Source organism: Notolabrus celidotus, chromosome 8 (assembly GCF_009762535.1).
Source record: "Notolabrus celidotus isolate fNotCel1 chromosome 8, fNotCel1.pri, whole genome shotgun sequence".
NCBI classification, from domain to species: domain Eukaryota; kingdom Metazoa; phylum Chordata; class Actinopteri; order Labriformes; family Labridae; genus Notolabrus; species Notolabrus celidotus.
Genome location: NC_048279.1, coordinates 30,571,223 through 30,592,456, shown reverse-complemented (window position 1 = coordinate 30,592,456; position 21,234 = coordinate 30,571,223). Strand labels below are relative to the sequence as shown.

Here is a 21,234-nt window from a genome sequence, read left to right as displayed (position 1 = left end):
CTCTTTCTGAGCTCACAAACCGAGCAGAAGCCAATAGTTTACTTTAAAAATTCATGAGGCTGCTGTCCTGAATCAGATTAATCATCTGAAGCAATGTTTTATCTGGTCATAAATTCTGAACGTGATAAGCAGTGTCAGTTTATTAATGAGATACATGAAAAACTCTTCGCCAATCATCTGAAAAAGTCGAGGGTGAGAAAGTAAAAACCAGCCTTGAACCTAAACCAGGCCTCCAAAAATAGTTACCATGATTTCTTAGCTGCAAAACATCTCTCATGGTATTTATCCACAATGTTCACAATGCCCCTGTGTGTCACACAGCAAATGTTTACAGGGTTGAGTACAGGACAGACGGCAGGAGAAGCCATCAGTTTGAATCACTTGCTCTCTCCCTCTCCTCAGCACACATTCTGGCAGGTGTGCAGTGAACAGGGGAGCGCTATGTGACAGAATAACACACTACTTAGTGCAAATAAGCTTTGCTTAATGTTAGCTATGTGAGGTCAAAACAACAGAAAGGCAACTCGTGTTTAATTGAGGGATCAGATAATGTGAAAAACACAGCATACCATATCAAACACAAGTTTAACATCACAATTAATCAAGAAACAAAAGTACAGTTGGGCCCCATTCACTTTTCAAGAGACCCTCGCAAATCCCAACCCATCGATCTGTTGCATTGGAAACTGAGCAACATCCCAGAAATGGTTACAGAAAATGGAGTATAATGATTATAGCTGAAAGAACTGAATATTTTGTGACATAACGATTATGGTGGCATTTACAGGAGCTCTCAGTTTCTCTCTCTTTGGCACCACGTATGGCTGTAAACAGTAATAACAGATGTATGCCATTTAAAGTTTTGTCATCTGTACTGTTTGTGTTTATTTGTTTGTTCCAGCATAGTAACTACCAGTGTACCACTGGTTGTGCCTCTTCTCTCTGCCAGACAGACCACTGCTGGGCGGTAGTTGCAGCTTGCAATTTGGTTTGGGAATCTCAGCTCCAAACACAGCGTGGCAGAGTACACCACAAATGCAAGAGCTTTAATTGGTTGGGCATTGGCTAAACCGTCATCTTGCTGACTCATACAGTTTAAAAAAAAGAGTCTGTTTAAGAGCATTTTATTGATTCGTCGTCCTCTAGTTACTGTGTGCCTTTTTTTCGCTGTAGCCTTGCTTACTACTTATTGAGATGTTTTGGTTGAGCAATAGCTTTTCTTTTTTCGAAACCAAAACCGGACATGCAGCCTCTGCTTCTCACAGAAGGTTTCTGGTTGAATATTTGCAGTAAGGTGAGGGACAAACTATCTTTGTAGCATACATGTTTACACAACAGGTTAATCACCAATAAATTAGTATTTGCAACACAGCTGCATTTATTATGAACTGAAAAAGATATAAAAAATCACAGGTAAGTGAATAATGGGTGGAATTTTTGTCTAGGAACAGAGTCATGACATAAATCAGAACTTCATTTCTGCATAAAAATAAAACCTTGGGGGGAAACACAGATCTGATGTTTTCATTCAGTTGTCCTTGTAGAAGTGTGTCGAAAGAGCCTCATTAATTCACTCATACTCAAAGTTGTACAACAGTTAAATATTGAAAAGAGTCCATAGTGGATATGGGGGTACTTTTTAATCTGTATGCATCCTGGATAAGAAGCATTAAGTGTGGCTATTTATATCTTTGTGAAGAATAGTCCCCTTCAAGTTTATCCACACAGTTTTAATTTATATACAGTACAGTGCATTCTTTGCACTCTGCAAAGTGGTTTGTGATGAATGTGTCAGACTGCATTAAATTCATCTGATGAGATTTGAGTTGGCTGTGCTGTTGGGATTTGTAAACATTCAGCAGTCTTTCCATGTGCTGTCAGTTGTGTTTGCAGAGAGCTAAAAGATGGGTGTTGAGTAAACACCTCTCTAACCCATAGCTGCCTCCTATACCTGCACTGGAAATGTCCCAGTGTGTTTAAAAGTGTACTGCACTTCTCTCTGTGCTACACTTTGTTATTTAAAACCTTTCTTTACCTGATCATTTGAGGCACGCAGGAATATTTTTGTTGCTACTCCAGTAGCAAGTGCAAGAGGATTTGACCCTTGCACTTTTTACTGTTTGAGAGGAAATGGCATTTCACTGTTCAGAGATGGAGTTTAAGAGGTAAATGTCTAACCTGTGAATGCAAATGGTGTCTCTCCAGCATGAGTGTTACATTTTTTATAGTGTGAAAGCAGAAAAGCAGAGTAAGACTGTGAGCTTTCAGATCAGCAGGTTGCAGAGCCTAACTTTCATTAAAAATGAACTAGGCCTTCCACTTTATTCATAATGCCAAGGATGTGTGATCTGTTCACTTGCAGCAAAAAAAGACAAGAAAATTAGAGATGCAAGCACTTCGAGTCCAAAGATGCTGCAGCATGAACCCTGATATCAAGGCTTTCAAACAGTCACCTGCAGTTTCACAATGATTTATTATTGACCGAATAAGTGTTATATTACTAAAAATAAAACATGACATAACACAAGACCTCACTTCGGTTTTGCATTTCAGTGAAAGGACGATGGAACAGAGTCATTGAGGTGGAAGGAAGGTCATCAATGTTTTAAACTTAGTGGGTTATGCAGCTCCGAGGGGTTGAAAAAGCTCTTATGCTCTAAATAGCTTCTTATAAAATGTTCACGAGTTGTTTATGCCACCAGGAGTTAAAGTTGTGTCACAGTGCAGCAATTAGCATACAGTGGGGGGAGGGAAGTGAAATTCAGCAGGTGATAACACAACACCTTTGTCATGTTGTAAATGGTTTGAGGTCTGTCAGTTGGTCTGCACCTCAGGGAAAGGGAAGAATTCATCTTGACATGCGGGAATAAAATTCAAAATAATGAACAACAACTGTCTGTTCTGTGCACCAAACAAGAACCAAATGCTCACATCCTTTAGCAACGCAGGTGCTGTCAGGAACAACATGGAGGTGATAGCCTAAGGACAACAACAACCAAGGCAAATAAATGAAAGAATTTTTCAATTTCAGATGAATTGGATGTAGTGCACATTCAATATGTTTAACAACCAATGTGCTAACAATCTGAGTGTTTTATGCAACAAATCTACTGAGGCTTCTCTTGAAAACTATTTCAGGTGATTACAGCTTTGATTATGTGTCTCTAGGCTAAAATAAACCACAGCTTGAAACCTCAACTGAAGTCCAAAATGATACCTATGTAAGCGTGCAGAGCTGTGTCTAAATCCATTTCAAATTAAATCCAGGCTCATGCCATAAAATTACTAAAATGTGAAGTTTTCATGTTTATAAACAGAAAAGTAGAAGAAATTCACATCTGTTCAAAAGTACTGTTCTCTCACCAGTCGTGAAACTTTCCAGTAGTACAGTCACAAACATGATCATGGCTACAGAGTGAACCATCAGGTAGCCTCTTGAAGTAAATTGTAGAAGCCAAAAAGTAGCTTCTAGCTTATTTTGTACTTACAGAGTACATCCTCTGGCACTGCAGCTGCTTCACGCACAGCATGGAATTAATAACAACACCAAACCAAGCCAAAGCAGCTGAAACATGCTCTACAGTTTTACAGCAACTAATTTCTTTCTCTATTGTTACAACAAAGTATAAAAGAGTTTATGGGACAAACAGTTACAAATACGGATACACAGAATTAGATTTTTGCTGATATTCTGTTTGACATAAAACAAAACAAACAAATTATTCTACCATAAATGATACATGTATTATTTTTCAAATAAAGGCATTCAGAAATATAGTCTCTAATTTCTAAGTCTTGTTGAAATACTGACGTAGAGACTGCTGACATGTTTTCACAGACTATTTCATTCTTAGGTTCTTGGTGCTTTTCAGGGTCACAGTTCTGATAATGCACAACAACATTGGTAGTGTTACAGGAGTGCTGCTTTGCTCCTGTGCTTCACAAGCCTTACAAATGGCAAATTGCAATTAATGTGTCACTTCATTGGCTGTTTATATTGGTGGAAATTTTCATTTCTGTCGATACAATAATTAACTTTTTAAGCTTTGTCAGCTGAAACCGATATTATGCTGATGATATTGTGCATCCATAGATTCAAACATGATGGCGGCTGCAGATTTCCACTGAGCAGCCTCTCAGAAGCTAAAAAGTTGCTTCCATTTCATTTTCACTTGAAGAGTACATCTTTTAGGGATGCGGTTGCTGTTAAACATGACATAGATAGCCAAAAGAAAACAACAGTGAGTGGATCGAAGGCTGGTGGTGCTAGCCCTTAGTGTTATCCATACCAGGCAAACCAATTAGACTTTGTTTACCTGTAGATTCTATGATCCTGTGTTTAGTTGTGTAAAATAAATCGTCAATTTTGATGGTTTCAGAGCGTAAGAGTTGGTTTTGTTGCTTCAGAACATTCCCAGTTTTACAATATTGACAGGAAGTATTGTCCAAAAGGGTTTCTCAGAAATATAAAGAGCAGAACATTTAACTTCACATGGAACTCTTTCCTTATAGCACTTTGTAAACTTGTCACATCTGTCTCCAGTTTCTAATTCCATTTGAAAAAGTATCACTTACTAACTTTTTCCTTTCAAACTTTTACCAGTTCAGGAAACATGTCTGCTCCTTAAAAGATTGTCGGAGTGTCTCTTGGCTGAACCACACCACTGTTAATACCCTCATTCAGAGTCTTGAATGATATCTGCATGGTTGTGCATACCTGCATATCAAGCTGGCTGAAAGTGAATGGAGCTTTCGGCAATTAAACTGCTCTCTCTCTAAATATGTCACAAATAATTTATTGTCAACAAATAGGTGACATTCAAGAGCTGGGTGCTCCTGAGACACTGCTAATGGCCGCAGTTTAATTCAGTCATTGTGCGGGAAAAACCCAGCCCTATGGCAGGTTGAATGACGTCAACTGTTTAGCCATGAATACATTAAACTTTTTGTTTGCTTGACAACAGGTGGACTAAAAATACCCTTAACTGCTGCTGCTACAGTAGAAGCCGTGTGTATTACAGATTCAGCAGCTCTCTGCACAGCCCTCTGTACCTGCTGAACGTCTGCTGAGACTTTCAAAGAACTTAATCGAGCAGAGTGTCAGCTTGTGTGAGAGAACCTGGCATTGTTTATGCGCCGGGTAAAGTTTTAGTTTTATTTTAGTAGTAGTTTATTCTGATTTGCATCCCCTTGTTCTTATTCACGGGCCTTGTGGGGCAGCTTAACTCGGTGCACCGAGTGAGCTCAGGGCCTCTGACTGTTGTTTACCACACTCTGCTCTCTCCCACAGGACTCTGAGCTGCTGTAATGGAAAACATCAGATGACTACCAGACAAACATCCTTAGTTTAGATAGAGAAGAAAAAGCCACTCAGGAAACGGGAAATGCAGTGCAGCTTTTTATTTTTTCTTAAGAAAGAGATGCATGTCGAAGAGTGAATGTGCTTGAAAACACTGAGGCATATTGTAGAAGTGTTTGTGTGCATTTAGATTCAGCCTGAGCAGCAGAGATGTCAGACGGCAGCAACAAAGAGAGCAGGTTGTTACACATTTGTGGAGGGCAGTTTCCATTATAAGAATTTGTGTACTGCTTCAGACCTGTCTTTAGCTGTGATAGCGAAGGCTTTCATCCACCCGCAACGACAATCTGATCATGTCAGCCAAGTCGGCGTATTTCTGTTATCCTTTCTACACGGTGTTCACCTCATTATGCATGCATCGGAGGCTGGTGCCCTTCAAATGATGCTCATCGGAGTTACATATGTCAGGACCTTGATGTTGCATACACACTTTGACTAAAGGTCAACATTTTACCTGCACCCGGGACATTTTCTGCCTGCTTTGGTTTTAATGAGACACTTTAGGCTAATTTTCTTTGCATCCGAAGCTGCTCTACACACCAGGGTTTTTATTGTGTTGTTTTTACAAGACCTTATCAAAGAAGGTTATAGGTCTGCAAAAAGCCTTAAGGCCAATTGAGGGTGTGTTGTATTTATGTTAATGCCAAACAAAGGATGCGGTTATTATGCATGTGTTGTGTGAGATATTGTCCTATTTCAGTTTGAATGCAGCCTTCATGTCATTTTTCCAGCTGTTGTTATCAAGCCACATTTTCAGCCAGGCATATGTGAGAGCAGCCACAGTGAGGTCATTTCTGATGCTCTGGATCAAAAAAGTAACCATCAGATTTTTTTTTCCCAGATAGAAAAAACACTTTCAAATTATGAGGGATCGTCTGAGGAGTTCCTCTTGAAACTTGTCAGTATTTGTTCCTTATTGCTTTAATCTCTAGGGATGGATGACAGGCGTAAACAGTAATTATGAGGCTCCTACAAGATCCATAAAAGAGCTTTTAAACATTGTGATATATGTTTAAATATGCCACACCTGTGTTTGCTCGTCTGTGCAAAAATGGTCCCAATGTTTTTATTTGTGAAAAATGTGATGTAACCCTGTAAAAAATCCTACATGTAAAAAAATAATTCATTTGAAGTGTTTGCTAGATTTGCAAATATTTTCACTGTTGCACTTTAACATCAGAATAGTTGGATTACAAAAGCATTTTTTTTCTGTTAGTCATTGAAGCTAGCACTAGCAGAAACAGTTGTATCAGACACAACCCTGACCTGCATTTTTCATGAGTACAATAACTGAACAAAACGGAGTAATCAGAAGATATACAGCTCTTTGTCCGAGTGTTGTGATTTTATAGGAAATTGATTGTATGTATTCCACTTCTGCAACATACCTCTATTGAATACAATATAAACTTACTGAGAATAACTAACAGACAAAATAACTGAGAATATATGAGAAGAAATAATGTCAGACAATCATAGAGTGTCTGATTCAATCACACCTTGCCATGACAAAGGTCTGTTGTCAACTTCTCAATAAATCAGGGATTTCTAATGTGTTCTTGCTTAGTTTAGTGTAGCAGAAAAGAACATTTCAAACACCATGTAGCCAGTTCTCCACAAAATAACATGTTGCAGCTAAACCTATGTTTTCTGACATCGTGTGATTTTAAAATCAATTCTTAACCAAAAAAATGGAATTAATAAAAAGTTAATATTTCTATCGTGTTCTCTTGTAGCATGTCACTCTGTATTGTTTCAGTCCTGCAAGAAGACCTGAACTGAAGTCACAGAGTCCCATTTCTTAACAGAGCCGTCAGCACATCTTACATCATCATATTTAACTCTATACTGCATCATTTGATCAAACTATGATGTCATTCTGTGAGGGTTTCACTACAACCCCTGGATCACATTGAGCCCTGAGCATCATGTATTTCAGTCCATGCTCTGAAAAGTAATAGGTCATCAATAAATGAATGGCGCTGCACAATCCCTCATTTGTCTCTGATGTCAGCTGATGAGCAGACTGTTGGATGTGCGCTGATAACAAATGACTGCGCCCTTCACTGACCCTGCTGGTGGCTGAGGATGCCTGGCCGTGCGACACAAATTCACTAAATAATCATTATGCCAGGGCACCGCGGGGATTTAATAAACTGGCAAATTGACTGGCTCCAATCAGGTCACAGTGTACACACTCGTATCTCGTCTAAATCCTGTGTGACGGCCGGAGGATAATGCAGACCTGCGTGGAGGGAGATGCTAAGGATGTGAATGGAGTTAAACACTTGAAGTCAGTTTGTTAACTGCATCGTTCAATGCCTGAAATGTGCATTAGATATTCATGGATGCTTTAAAATTCAGAGTTTAATGATTTAATATCACCTGATTTCTCACTGATGTCCAGCACTGATCTAAAGTGGGTTGTGTCAGGTCACAGAAAGAAACAGTAATAGTTCAATATAACAGCTTTTGTGTTTTAAATGCAGACAGTGATACTGACTCCTCAGTGTGAGGCAGAGCTGTTTCTCTATCGCGTTGTTTTAAGCATTTGCTGAGGCATGTCTGTGAACACCCGGCTTCTCTGTGAGTTAATATATCAGGAAACCATTCTGCTCAAAGCCAAATACATCATAGATTGTAATTAATGCAGTGAAGCACCACTCTATGGTCGATATTTATTTGTCAGCAGCAAATACAAAGTGTGTGCAATGTGAGAGTAAAGTTTCTCTGACCCTGTTTGCTCTACAGTTACGTTGCAGCTGGACACAGTGCAAACCTTTGACCTATATGCACATATAATCTTCTGCAGGTGATTTGCATTGCTAATATGTTAAGGTAGAATCGATGTACGTTAACATTTTATTTACATACATGTGATATGGCCGGTGAAAAATATACCCCAAATGATTCATTCTGTGCCATCTCAGCGTCAGCTTGATGAATATTTAATAAAGACCAAAGCTATTTCTCATAAACGCTGCTTTGAGTTGACAATAAGTAAATAACCATGAGAATGATAAGCTCGCCTCAGGTTCCAGGAGTCGATATGGGAAGGGAAATAAATGAAGGTTGACAGTATATATTTAAACAATATAATAAATTGCTTTTGCATTGTTGTTTTTGAAGATACTTTCATTAAAGCTGGGGTTGGTAGTCAGATTTAGATACACTTTTTGTTATACTGGTTAAAATGATCTTTATTTCCCGATGGCAATCAATACATAATGTGTTCTTAAGAAAGAGCAAAAAAAGCCGTTATCTACAGCCGGAGTAAACCTGGGAAAACACCAACCAATCCCTTCCATTGGGAGCCAAATTATGAAACCAATCAAATTGCTTCCTGCCTTTCTGCCCGCCTCCTGCACATACATTTCATGTTTGTTTGTGTTTTTAAATTTCACTATGAGAATGTTTTGGTGTTTTCTTACTGCTGAGTGAGACATGAGTTGACGTAGTGCAAAACACAAACAATGTGCTCAGTCAGTCATGATCAAATGGTCGGGAATCAGTGGCGCTTGTGCATGTGAGCGGGGACGTCGTTTTCGAGGAGCTCCAAGGGGAAGCAAGGGAGGGGTTAGACGGAGTCCTGAGGAAATGCTACATTCAAATTCATGCTAGTTTTCCGTGACTACCAACCCTAGCTTTAAAGTGTATTTTTTATGTCAACTAAACCAGTTCAGTTTGAGGTTTTGAGCAGATTTGGTCTCCATTAAATGTCTGAATGTGTGATATTCTCCAACAGCCAGTTGCTTACTCGGTATGTCTGCTGTATAGTTTCAGGAAAGATGAATGTGCCCATTAGAGTTTGAAAGCTGGAAGAGCAGTAAAACTGAGGTTACAGTTCATGTTCATGGAGTAATACAAAAACAGCTATCCAAGAAGGGACCGATAGGGGTGCTGGTGGCCTAGCAGTCTAAGCGCACCACGCACATATGCTACAGTCCTTGTCGCAGGGGTCGCCGGTTCGATTCCCAGGCGGTCGACCATTTCCTGCATGTCTTCCCCCGCTCTCTACTCCCCACATTTTCTGTCTCTCTTCAGCTGTCCTATAAAATAAAGGCAAAAAGGCCAACAAAAATATAACTTTAAAAAAAAAAGAAAGGATCAATAACTTTGGAAGCACATATGCCCATAACATATTCTTATTCTATCAAACTTGCGATCAATTGCAGACAAGTTTTGAGGAGGCACAACTTGAATTATCTCTTTTTTTTCTCAAAACAACACCATAAATATTTGTACCATATATTATTTTCTGTTGGTGAGTTAGGCCAATCTATTCAGCCCCAGAGCGTGAACCGTCTTTTTCCCTGCCTGCGCATTCCTTTGCATGATGGCAGCTCCTATTGAAAGTCATACTCAGGGGCCAGCGGTATGCCCTGCAGTAAAACAGAATATGAGCTGGATTATGGTGAACCTGGTGAGGTGTTTTCTGAGAGATTAGGAGAAGGCTGTCCTCCTCTTCTCTGTCACGCCTGGCATGTTGTGAGTTGAATCGGTTTTTGGGATAGAAAGGAGAGAAGGGCCTGTCCTCCTGCTCTTCTCTGGAGGTCCTTAGAGTGAGGAGGGATTTAAGGAGGATGGTCACATTCCTCTTCCTCTCCTCCTCACACTCATTTGGACACCCACCTCATCAGCATCCACACAAGATCAGTCAAATAAATAAAACAATTATTAACAAGTTACTGGGTAATAAGAATAATTCATATCACTTCCTTTAGAGCACACTTCCTTTGAGGTGACACTGAAGTAGTATATCTGCAGCTCTTGACCAGCCTTTGGTTTGGCCTTGGACAAACGTAAATAAGATCTCACAGAGGATAATAACTTGATTTCTTCTGACCTGGTCTTTGCCATAGTTTGAGATTCAAGTCAAACACACTACACTCTCATCCGATTCATCAAACCAGAGTCTGTTTCCACGCCTGTCTCCCATGTGTAATTCTTTCACAGTGATAAAGCATATGTCTGTAGCTTAATATGCATTAGGCGTGTTGTGTGATTTATTTTGTCTTCATTAAAAAAGGATTCATAAGACAGTTTCATGAGGCTGTTTGCTGTGCTGCTGCTGCGCCTGTGTTTTCAGAGCCTTCATTCATCAACTCTGAACTGTCTGTGTGGACGGATGTGTACATGTGATGTGTGAACACCACAGCTTTCAAAGGAGCTATTAAAATGCTCTCGCTCATGCAGTAAAAAAGGAAATGATGAGACATATATTTTTATTGCGTCCTCATTAATTTGGTCGTTTTGTAAAGGACAGTACATGAACGCTTATGAATGCACCGACCTTTTCACAAATAGAATAAGTGCTGGACAAACCTGTAATCATTTTCTATTTAATCATTACCAACAGCGCTTTGTGTGTAACTTTATGTAACAGTGCAGCCTCAAGAGGCGTATCATCTCCTCACTCATCATAGTCCTCCTTTTCTTCAGCACTATTTCAAAGGGAAGTCTACAAATGAGCAAGCTGTAGTTTGAAAGCTGATTATTTCATGTGGTTCAGGGGTCACATTGCAGACTGATGGGTGGCCCGTGAAGAATCACTGATGTTCAGATCATCTGTGAATCAAAAAACCACACTGATCACCTCTTTAAGGAAAATGTTATTCTGATACATCCTACAAAAGAAGTCAACTTCATAGAAATGCAGTGTGTGGTTTTTTCTTCCTCCTTCTCTTGCCTCCTCCTTGCAGTCTTAAAGAGTTCAGGGTCTGCAGCAGAACCGCACCCCCAGAGCTTGAAGGCTGGGGATGAAAACGTCTTGCTCAAGGACACTTTCTTTACATTTGATTTAGCTTTCCCTTTCAGTTCAAACTCCCAAACTCCTGAGTCCTTGGATCAAATGAATTCTCCATCATGTGTCATGCTCTCTTATCATAAGGTCATCTTCTTAGAGAAAGTATTTGTTGCTGCAACACCTAAATAGCTCCAAGGCTTCTCTGTCGAGTGTTTATTTACACACTCACAGCAGCATACAGGGTATAAATTAACAATACACATACGCTATGCCAGCAGTTCCCTTCTGTGTTTGGTCCTTGTGAGGTAGGCAGACAGCTTTCACAAGAATATATTCCTAGAGCCAAAGCAAAGACTTCAACCTGAGGTTGTTTTATATAAAACCAGTGTTTCCCACACGGAGGTAACATGTGGGAAAACCTCCCGAGTATTCACAAAAATCTTCTATTTCTTGTTGACTGATTTCTGTTTGGCTTTTCCATTAAAAATGCATTATACTCATAACAATTACTATTCTTTGTTACATTAAAATTGGGCTTCATATGAAATGGTAGAGCGCAGAAAAAGTCAGCTTTTATGAAGACAATGTAATTAAAACTGGATAGAAGATATGCAAAGATTCACTGAACCAACAATGAAAAGAAACTACTTTATTTTAGTATTTTAGATATATTTTTTTTCCCAGTAAAAAAGCTTTAGTGGTGTGAAACCAGGCTCCTCAAAATGTCCTCCACTTGCGGTATCATAAAGGGATTTCTACTGTATGTTTTCTATGTATCATGGATCCAACCACTGATCTGGAGAGCAATCTGCATGTATCTTCAGATGCACTGACACTAACATTTTATTAATATAAATGTATCATCTAATCCAAACCTGCCAAAAACATACATGTGTAATGATGGGTTATATATTTCTTCTTATAGTGTTACCAAATATCACCACTATCGCAGAAGGATGAGAGGTGTGCACTCTTTAACGTTAATTGGTTAGAAAAAGCCCTTTGAAATGGCCAAGCCTCCTTGTTGTGCTTTAAAATGTGAATAGTATTGGTGATGATCTGCTGCCCTGAAAAATAGTTTTAAATAATGTAATTAATTGTTATGTGGCATCTTTGCAGCCTTAGTTAAAAATGTAAAACAAAGGGTAACTCTTTGTTGTTTTTCTCTTCAGGCTTTATGGGACACACTGGCTTTCCAGGTCCATGTGAACACAAGTACTGTGGCTTGGGGCGTCACTGTGTGGTCAACCATGAGACCGACCAAGGCGAGTGCAAGTGCTTGGATCACTGCAAGCCGCACTATAAGCCTGTGTGCGGCTCAGATGGGAAGCTGTACCAGAACCACTGCGAGCTCCACCGGGCCTCCTGTCTCAGAGGACACAGGATAACCATCATGCACAGCGAGGAGTGCTTCTACAAAGGTAGGAGTCATGTGACCTTTCTCTAATGGAAGATGTGTGTTGTGCTGAGAATGTTGTATGTCGGTGGGGGGTTAATTCAATCAAGTAAACTATTACCGACATGAAAGATTTTCAAATAATGCCTGATAAAAGTGGAGTGTTTGAAGAATGTTTCTGCAGAAAGATTATTCAATGCAATTTGAAACCATGCTCACTGAAAGGCTATTAAAAAGTAAGGTTCCCCCCCAGTCAGTTCATCAAGTACCTTTGGTACAATTTAACTAGAATAAAAGAAAATGACCTACAAAGTGTACAGCACATGCAGTTTGACCATAGGTACCCCAATGGGACAGAAATGCCCAGCCGTGGGCAGTTTCTTAGAGCCATGCTGAACAATTTAGCCTCACAGGGCTGCAGCAAGGTTAGTCCTGACCCAGAGGAATAATGAATTGAATGTGAATTAAAATGGCTTTTCAAAGCACAATGGAAGGAATAACTGAGACATCAATGAGCAAGAGACTCAATCAGACTGGGAAAATATGATCAGCCAAATGTTGTCTAGTTTGCTCAACCAGCCTCTTTGGCAGTCAACCAACCATGAACAGAAAGAGCCCCTCTAATCTCCTGCTATGAGGTTGTAAAAGTCCTCAATTTGGTGATCAAATATAAAAGTTCTTTCACCAAATCGAAATGGTGTATTGAAATATTTTCAAAATAGATCAGTACTCCAACTAAAATAGATAATAAGCTCAACAGAGGCAGCAAACAAGTGAACAAAAATCATCACTGTGCTCTGTTTTGCTCATTTTTTTTAAAAATTAAAAGAAGTGCCAACCAAACTGTGGGGATTGAATGTTTTAACTTTGTGGAATTAAAGGAATAGTTTGCTGTTGTGGGGATTGGGATTTGGTACCTGTTGGCTAAGTAGGACAGCTCTCACCATGTTAGCTTAGCAAGAAGAGAAACTGGAAAACAACGAGCCTTAATAAAGGTGACGCTCGGAAAAATCTGCCTTCCAGCACACCTGGAGGTCACTAATCAAGTAGTTGCCAGGCAACAAGTGGAGACCAAAGGAAGTGACAGTGTGAAGCCAAAAAATAGTTTCTAACAAAACCCACTGTGCAAATGCAAATTGTTATTTTTACACTCTAGTCTCTGTGTGAGCTGGGAAAAAAAGTGGAATTAAGAAAGAGTGGTACTTTAGAGATGGCTTTTGTGAGTTTGAATCATCAAAGTGGTTTCGTCCTTCATGTCAAATACCCTGCCAGAAAGCAAACTGGTGTTCTCTTCCAAACTGGATATTCATCTAATGTAACAGCAGGTGTGAAAAATATACACTCTGCATCACACTGTGTTTAACACACGTGGTTATTGTTGGTGAAACAGCTCAGTTGAATTAGAACCCACTCCGTCATTTTGATTCTTCATGTTGTTGAACAAAAAATATGATGTTATTGAATCCATGTGGGAGCATCATACGTGGACAAACATGAAAAACAACATCATAATTAGCTAGGTATCTCTGATGTTTCCATCATAACAATTATGACTCCGAGGCAGAAGCATGTTCTGTGAATCAGAAAATTCAATATCAAAATACAAGCTCACAATACATCTAAGAAAACATAAACATCATAGACATATTGAGCCAGCATAAAGGACCTCACATAGAGCGTATGTATGATAAGAAATATTGACAAATACTGAGATGGCTAATATGCTACATAAAGAACATCCATGGCATATAATTTGATAGCAGTCATACAGCTCTCAGTGAAATGCTCGGCTTGCTTTGGAGGCAGGAGCAGGTGGTGTAGCTCTAGTGTTCATATTTCCCCAGAGAAGGTTGACTGCTCTCCACCATTGATTGTATAAACACACCAATTATTCTTGGTCCCTGGAAACAAGGCTACTCTCCCTTTTGTAAAGCTAGACATCATTGAAGTAAGAGCTCCTGACTGTCTGCACCCTTCTTCCATCCAGGCCGAGGGGTAATAATTGCAGACTGCTCACAGACAGCATGCACAGTCATAATATTCATGCGCGATTGACTGAGTCTCTGCATTGATTCGACAGGGTTGCTTAGCTCACTTGTTAACTTTGAAAAGCAACTTCATACGATTCTGTGAGCAGTCCCCCTTACTGAGAGTTTTGGGTGCAACATCCTCGGGTTGTAAAGTTGTAACACACCAAAACAAAAACAAAGCATCAAGAACACAACCTTCCACTACTGCAATGTTCATTTTATGGGTGAACAAAGTCTCACTGCACAGAGGAGAAACATGTACAACCTTTTCACAACAATCCCCTGCAAAATAGATGAGACAGAGGTGTAAAAGGAGGCCTCGTGACTTGGCAGACATCGAAGGTATAGGCTCATGTTCAATTTTAAAGACTCCCATCGCATTTAAAGACATTCAGATCAATGATACATTCCGGCTGGGTGACAGGCCTAATCAGCCTCTCGTATGTGTCCCATCCTGTCAGATTATGCCTCCTTCCACCCAGCGCCCTGTACAAGCAATCAGCATCTATCTGCAATGCAGAGTGGGATATTTGACCAATGTCGTGCAATCAATATCAGATCAACCGGAGCTGAAGGGAGGAATAAAAAAAACACAAAGCTTCTTTTTTCCTCTTATTTCATCCCCTCTTCTATCCAGACAGTTCTCCTTTTTCACTGTGACTGACATGTAATCAATTTCTCATTGGATGAGAGCTCCAAGGAGTGGACACCGAAACCTGTTGAAGCGTTTATTTAACAAATATTTAATAATAAAAACAATTTTCATACAATTGTTGTTCAGTTTTAAATCTTTGCATAGGAAAACAGAGGGATTTCCTTAATATTACACAGCTGCAGAGAATTTATCCTTTGTTGCTACTACAAAAGGCACCATGGTAATTAGAGGAAATGGATAATTGAGCAAATGTAATAGAGCTTACAACCAAGTCTAGATGTAATTATGATTCGGGGGTTATTAGTGGGTAAAATGGAATGTGCCTGCAATGGAATGTTAAATGTGTCACTTGATTATTTGTCCTCCAGGTAATGGGTTCAATTTACCTCACAATATGGAGATGTGTAGTCATTATCTCGGCATAATAATGAATTTCCTTCACTTCTATATTAGTTGCCTCCTCCAATGAGGTTATGGTTTTGGTCCCTGGTGTGTCTCTGTCCGTTAGTCCGTGTTGTTTTCGAGGGTATCTACTCAATAGATTTCAATTAAGGTTGTTTGAAAGTCAAGCAGTGGGTCGAGAAGCAAATGATTACATTTTGGCCTTGCTAATTGCCACTGGAATGGCAGTTTCACTGAGTCCACTACTTTGGTCCAGACTCAAGTATCACTACTTGGTTGCATTGTCATGAAATCTTGTGAGGGCATTCATGGTCTCCAGAAGATAGGGCTAACAAAAACCCTTTTTATATTGTGAGTAAGCAACAGTGCCATCGTGAAGCTCTGTCATCACGCCTGTCGTGGAATTTTCATAGTCTTATATATATGTATGTAAGAATGTTTAACTATTGTATTCTTTCAGTCTAAAGGCTGATTTATACTTCTGTATCTCCCCTACGCAGCAGGGGCTGACGCGGACATGAGCACCACATACTTGTGCGTCGGTGTGTCTGTGTTGCGCAGCAATTCTCCGCCGAAGCGCCTGAGGGCAGTGCGGTCTCTCTGATAGCCGGCCGCCTGCTTCCGGTCCCGCTACGATCTCTGTTTACTTTTCCACAGAGTTTCAGAGCGTGTTATGTTAATCTACAGCTGATACATGTTGCTGTTTATCATACAGACATGATTACATGAAGAATAGAGAGGAGGAGATGAAATACACGGCCGATGTGCGGCCGATGTCCGGGATCCCGGAAGTGTTGTAAATGCGGGAAAGACAAAGCCGCCGAGTGGACCAATCACAGAGCTTGCGGTCCGCGTCGGCTCTACGGGGAGTTGCATTTTGGAGGAGGTGCACGTCAGCTACGTGCGTAGGCCTCGGCGTAGGTACGGGAGCTACGCGGACCCCCGGCATAGGGTACGCCGTTGATTCAACGCAGAAGTATAAATCAGCCTTAAGTGTCAGGGGTAGAGTAACTTGATTCCTGTGTCATCTGTGACGGGCGAGATAGTGGCAGGGTAGTAGTCAAGGTCTCTCCCCCTGCTCCCGTCTTTATCTATATGTTGTGGCCGACTTACTGTCTCCAGAACCAGAGCACAGGTCTTCTTCCCACTTGTTGTGTTCCTATTGTCCAAACAGGGTTATCTAACTTTAGTGTCGTCTTTGGGGATAAAAACCATGCCTGAGGATTTGTCTGTCAGAACTGACTTGGCATTGCACTGCACTCTCCTGCCTGTGTACTGTTATGTTATTTCTCCTTGATCAAGTTCTACATAAACTATTTCAACGTAAGCCATCAGAGTCTCCTGAGTCTTCTGTGTCCAGTGTCCAGTTTGTTGCTGAATTCCATCACAACGCCTCTACTTTTATAGTGATCCTGCAACAGCTTAATATTTGAGTCTAGGTGTGATGTCACATTACATTGCAGAAGCTCGAGAGGTAAACCCACCAAACTTCACACACACACCTGCTCAGGTATGCTCACACAGCGCTGTTCCAGCCTGCCTGCTCCACCGGCTCACAGTGAGGCCATCCCCTCTGTGACGCCTCTGTTAACACCACGATGCTGGCACAGTGGTGGGACATCCTGGTCCCACCATCACACCTCTGAGACATTCATATTGAAGGCGAGCCGTTACAGGATGTATGTATCGCGCCTAGAAGTGTGAATATAAAAAGAGCGACAGTTTTGTCATCCTTCACATCTCCTGCAGTGCAACCATCTTGAGGACTATGGTGTAGCTGGGATCTAGATTCAGTAAATATATTCCAGGCATATCCAAAGGATTACTGTTGAATTTTTTTAATTGATTAATATCCGCTTAAATCAAGCCAACCAAAATATGACCCTTCTTTTATTAACTTTTATTTGCAGTGTTGCTTATCTTTTTCTTGCATCATGCAGCATTTCACTGCAGAAGAGACAACTGTGAAAAAGTGTTGACTCAGCAAAAGCCTAATGACTTCATTTTTGTCTCTTGTCTCTGATATGCATTGAGAAGTGCTGCAAACACTGCAAAGATTCATCAGTTAATGAATCAATTTTTAACCTAAGTAGAGCCAAATCAAAAGGAAAGTGACTACATTTCACTTTATAAAGGAGCAGGTCTGGATTATGCTCTTATTAGTATTACAGAGACTCACATTTGCAGACTGTGACTCCAGCATGGTGCATCTGCTTTATACTGCACATATATGTTTCATCAACATGCACAAAAGCATACTTCTTGCTTTAAACACAGCTTTCATTGTTGCAGCACATGCTAAATTTAAAGTTTGTCATTACAACAGCATAAGGTCTTGATTCTGCCCAATACATAAAACAGGTTGTAATCTATGATTATAGGCTGTAAAATTCAAAACATAATGCCATAAATGAAGTGTCATTACCAGATGGATGACTTGCCAACACTTCTAATGCTCTGCTGACTGCCACAAATTGGCTCATACTTCCTTTGTTGTTGAATATACAGAAGCTAATACAAACTGTGATCAGCCGGTCACTGATGGTCTACTTACATCATTTATCAGCTGCTTATATTCTATGGCCAAACATTCTGCTCAAATCTAGTTTTAATTATACATGTGCAGTTTATCTTTCTCCCACTTGTGTTTACACAGCAGATCCAAAACCAAAGCCAAACCTGCTAGTCCTCTAAAATACTACTGCTGATTAAACACAGAACCTCCTCCAGTGCACATATTCACAAAACAATGTGTTAGTGATATGCCAAGACACATTCACATTGTTTAGATTGTAGATTAGCATATTTACACTTCTCTAGGGTGCTGTTGTTATTGCGAGTAATTTATAACCTAGAATTTGCTTCAACAGGCTTTTTGGAAAGCTGAAATAATAGTGCTACTGTATATTAATATGTTGCCGTTCCATTGGCTCATATTGAGAGAGATTATACGACTATCTGCCATATTTGAAAATGTACGTGATGTCTTACTGTGGCCACAGTTTGCAGCAGACGAGGCCAGGGCAGCTCATGATCACCGAAAAGATTCAGCTCCATATTAATTTGATGGACAGACAATTAGTCCCTTGGGCAAGCTTTGACTCAGAGTGGCTGGAAATGATTGCTTTAAAATTGACACCCATATGCAAAGAAGTTGAGCCGTTATTGGTTCTGGTCCCAGCTGAATAGGTCTTTGCTGGAAATGGACAGGCCTCGTCAGCCATACCTTCTCTGTGCCTCTCATCTGCAGTGGAGGACAGGATAAAATATGACAGCCATGTGTTGACTGAAGCTTCTCATTAACACTGGGGAGAGCATATGACCCACCATTTACCCCATGCAAGGCCTGGCAACTTAGTCAGGATCGGATCTGATTGAAAATTAAGTGGTGCACAAAAGCCTGTCCAATCTGCGGAGGGAAATGTGTGCATGAAGGCAAGCCATCTCTGCAGCGGGCAATTGCCAGGAGCGGAGACAATCAGGGCCAAGGTTGAGACACATCAAGCAAGTGGTTTCATTGCATTCAGCACATCCAATTATCTTGGAGATCATACGTTTAGAAAACCTTCGAACATCCTGCTTCCGATAAGCAGAGTGCCAGATCTTCTCAATTTTTTATTTACTACTTACTGTTAGGTTGAGCACTATCATTTACTCTCCCATTACATCATGATGTCTGGGAACAAGGATCAAAGTTTAACAATGTCTTTGTTTCATCTCATTAGATGAGCTAGGTTTAGGACATTTCATCAGACTTGTACAATGTAAACTGGCCAAATGCAGACTTCATAAAGTCACAGAAAAAACATTGTCTGCGAGTGTAGATGAAACCAAATCAAAGGCAACTTATCTCCAAGGTGTTCCTTTGATCATCTCTGAAATGCATGATCTATTTTTGAAAGAAAGTGAGGAAAACATGGTATTGTTCAAACTTCTTATAAGTCGATATGGTCTGTTTTCCTGACTCCTTTACCACAGTAGACTGAAGATCTTTGGATCGTGTGAATCAGCAGGCTATGTTTTTGTTTTATCAGGCTGTACTGGAGAGTATCATTAGGTATGGGATGACAGCATGGTACGGTAACCTCTCTGTTCAGCTCAAAACCAAACTCTCGGCTGGTGCAGACTGCCATGAAGGTCATAGGGAAGACTGGCAACCCTTCCCTACAGGCCATTTATGAGCAGTGTGTTCTTGGGCAGGCCCAGAGAATACTTGGAGACCCGTTGCACATCCTGTACTCTCAATATGAACTTTTACCATGTGGAAGAAGGTACAGAGTCCCCAAGTGTAAATTGAATCGTTTTAAAAACTCCTTTGTGCCGACCTCTATCAGAGTTTTAAATAGTAAATAGCCTGTTAGGGTGGGGACAGTGTCATGGTGCTCTCTCCTTAAGAGTATGCTGTGTGTTGTATGAATGTGTATTATTTATTGTACTTTTCTTATTTATTTATGTGTTCTTGTGTCATTGTGGTGATTTTTGTAGGAGCAGGTAACGTGCAGCACTGATGTCAAAGACACATTTCCCTATGGGGACAATAAAGTACATCGTATCGTATCGTACAATCAAGATATTTAAAGACGCCATCGTGGGGCGTCGTTGGCCTAGTGGTTCAAGTGCGCCCCCCCATATACAGAGGCTATAGTCCTCGTTGCAGCAGTCGTGTGTTCGACTCCCGGTCTTGGCTATCTGCTGCGTGTCTTGCCCCACTCTCTGCTCCACACATTTCCTGTCTCTCTTCAGCTGTCCCGTCAAATAAAGGCGAAAATGCAAAACAATTACAACTTTAAAAAACGAAAGACGCCATCTTTAGTGGTCGTGCCATATCGTTTTTCAACATTGGATGCCAATAACTGGAGAGCAGGTCTGCAGCTACATATTGTTGATACATAATTTTAATATGCTGTCATTTAGGATGGTGAAAAAGTTGTTGACATTTAGAAGCACGTCAACACTGCTCCCCAGCTGCCACACTGACGGCTTCCTGCAGAGTCTGAAGACATTATTTTTGTATTTCTTTGGTAAATGCTGATTATTTCCAAATGCCATTAATTGGCACAACAGATTAATCAGTCTATCTCTTGCCATCTTTGGCTCAGGGAACTACAAACATCTCCCCTCATGTTCTAACATTTAACATTTAACACAAACGAGCTATCAACTGAAGAAAAAATTCAAAGATACATTGAAAATGAACGTAATATCAGGTTGCAGTCATTATTTTGACAGCTAAATGGATTTAATGTATGAAATGTAAAGTTGGCATCCTTCAGTATCGTGCTTATTTATTGTGACAAGGGGTGGGAAGTACAATATTATATTATCTTTAATAGCTGTTGTGTTTCCTCATTGCTGAATTATATAACACTTACTGCCAAATGTGACGGATGATTAATATTTCAGAGCCAACAATAGCATTCTCGATTTCATAATTACAGTGCCGCTGCTTGACTACCTGCACTGTATCAAGGATCTCATCTGCATAAATGCTGCTTGTGTCCTTGAGACTTTGCCCTGAGCCTCATCCTGTAGAAATGTGTTGCTCAGCCACTCAAGTAGGGCTGAATTTAACAGCAATGCAAGAATGTGAATATCCTGTTATTCTGTTGGGCATCTTCTCGATTAATCAATTAGTGAATTATGTCC

At 40.3% G+C, this 21,234-nt stretch overlaps 1 protein-coding gene across 4 annotated transcripts in view; it reads left to right on the top strand.

The window, feature by feature from the left end:
* The window catches only part of fstl5 (follistatin-like 5), a 222,882-nt gene that overhangs the window by 62,983 nt on the left and 138,665 nt on the right, over positions 1–21,234 (top strand). For all 4 annotated transcript variants that reach the window (XM_034689156.1, XM_034689155.1, XM_034689157.1 and 1 more), the window contains exon 4: positions 12,278–12,526. In XM_034689156.1, coding sequence (XP_034545047.1) covers positions 12,278–12,526 — 249 coding nt within the window. The remainder of the gene's footprint in view (positions 1–12,277; positions 12,527–21,234) is intronic.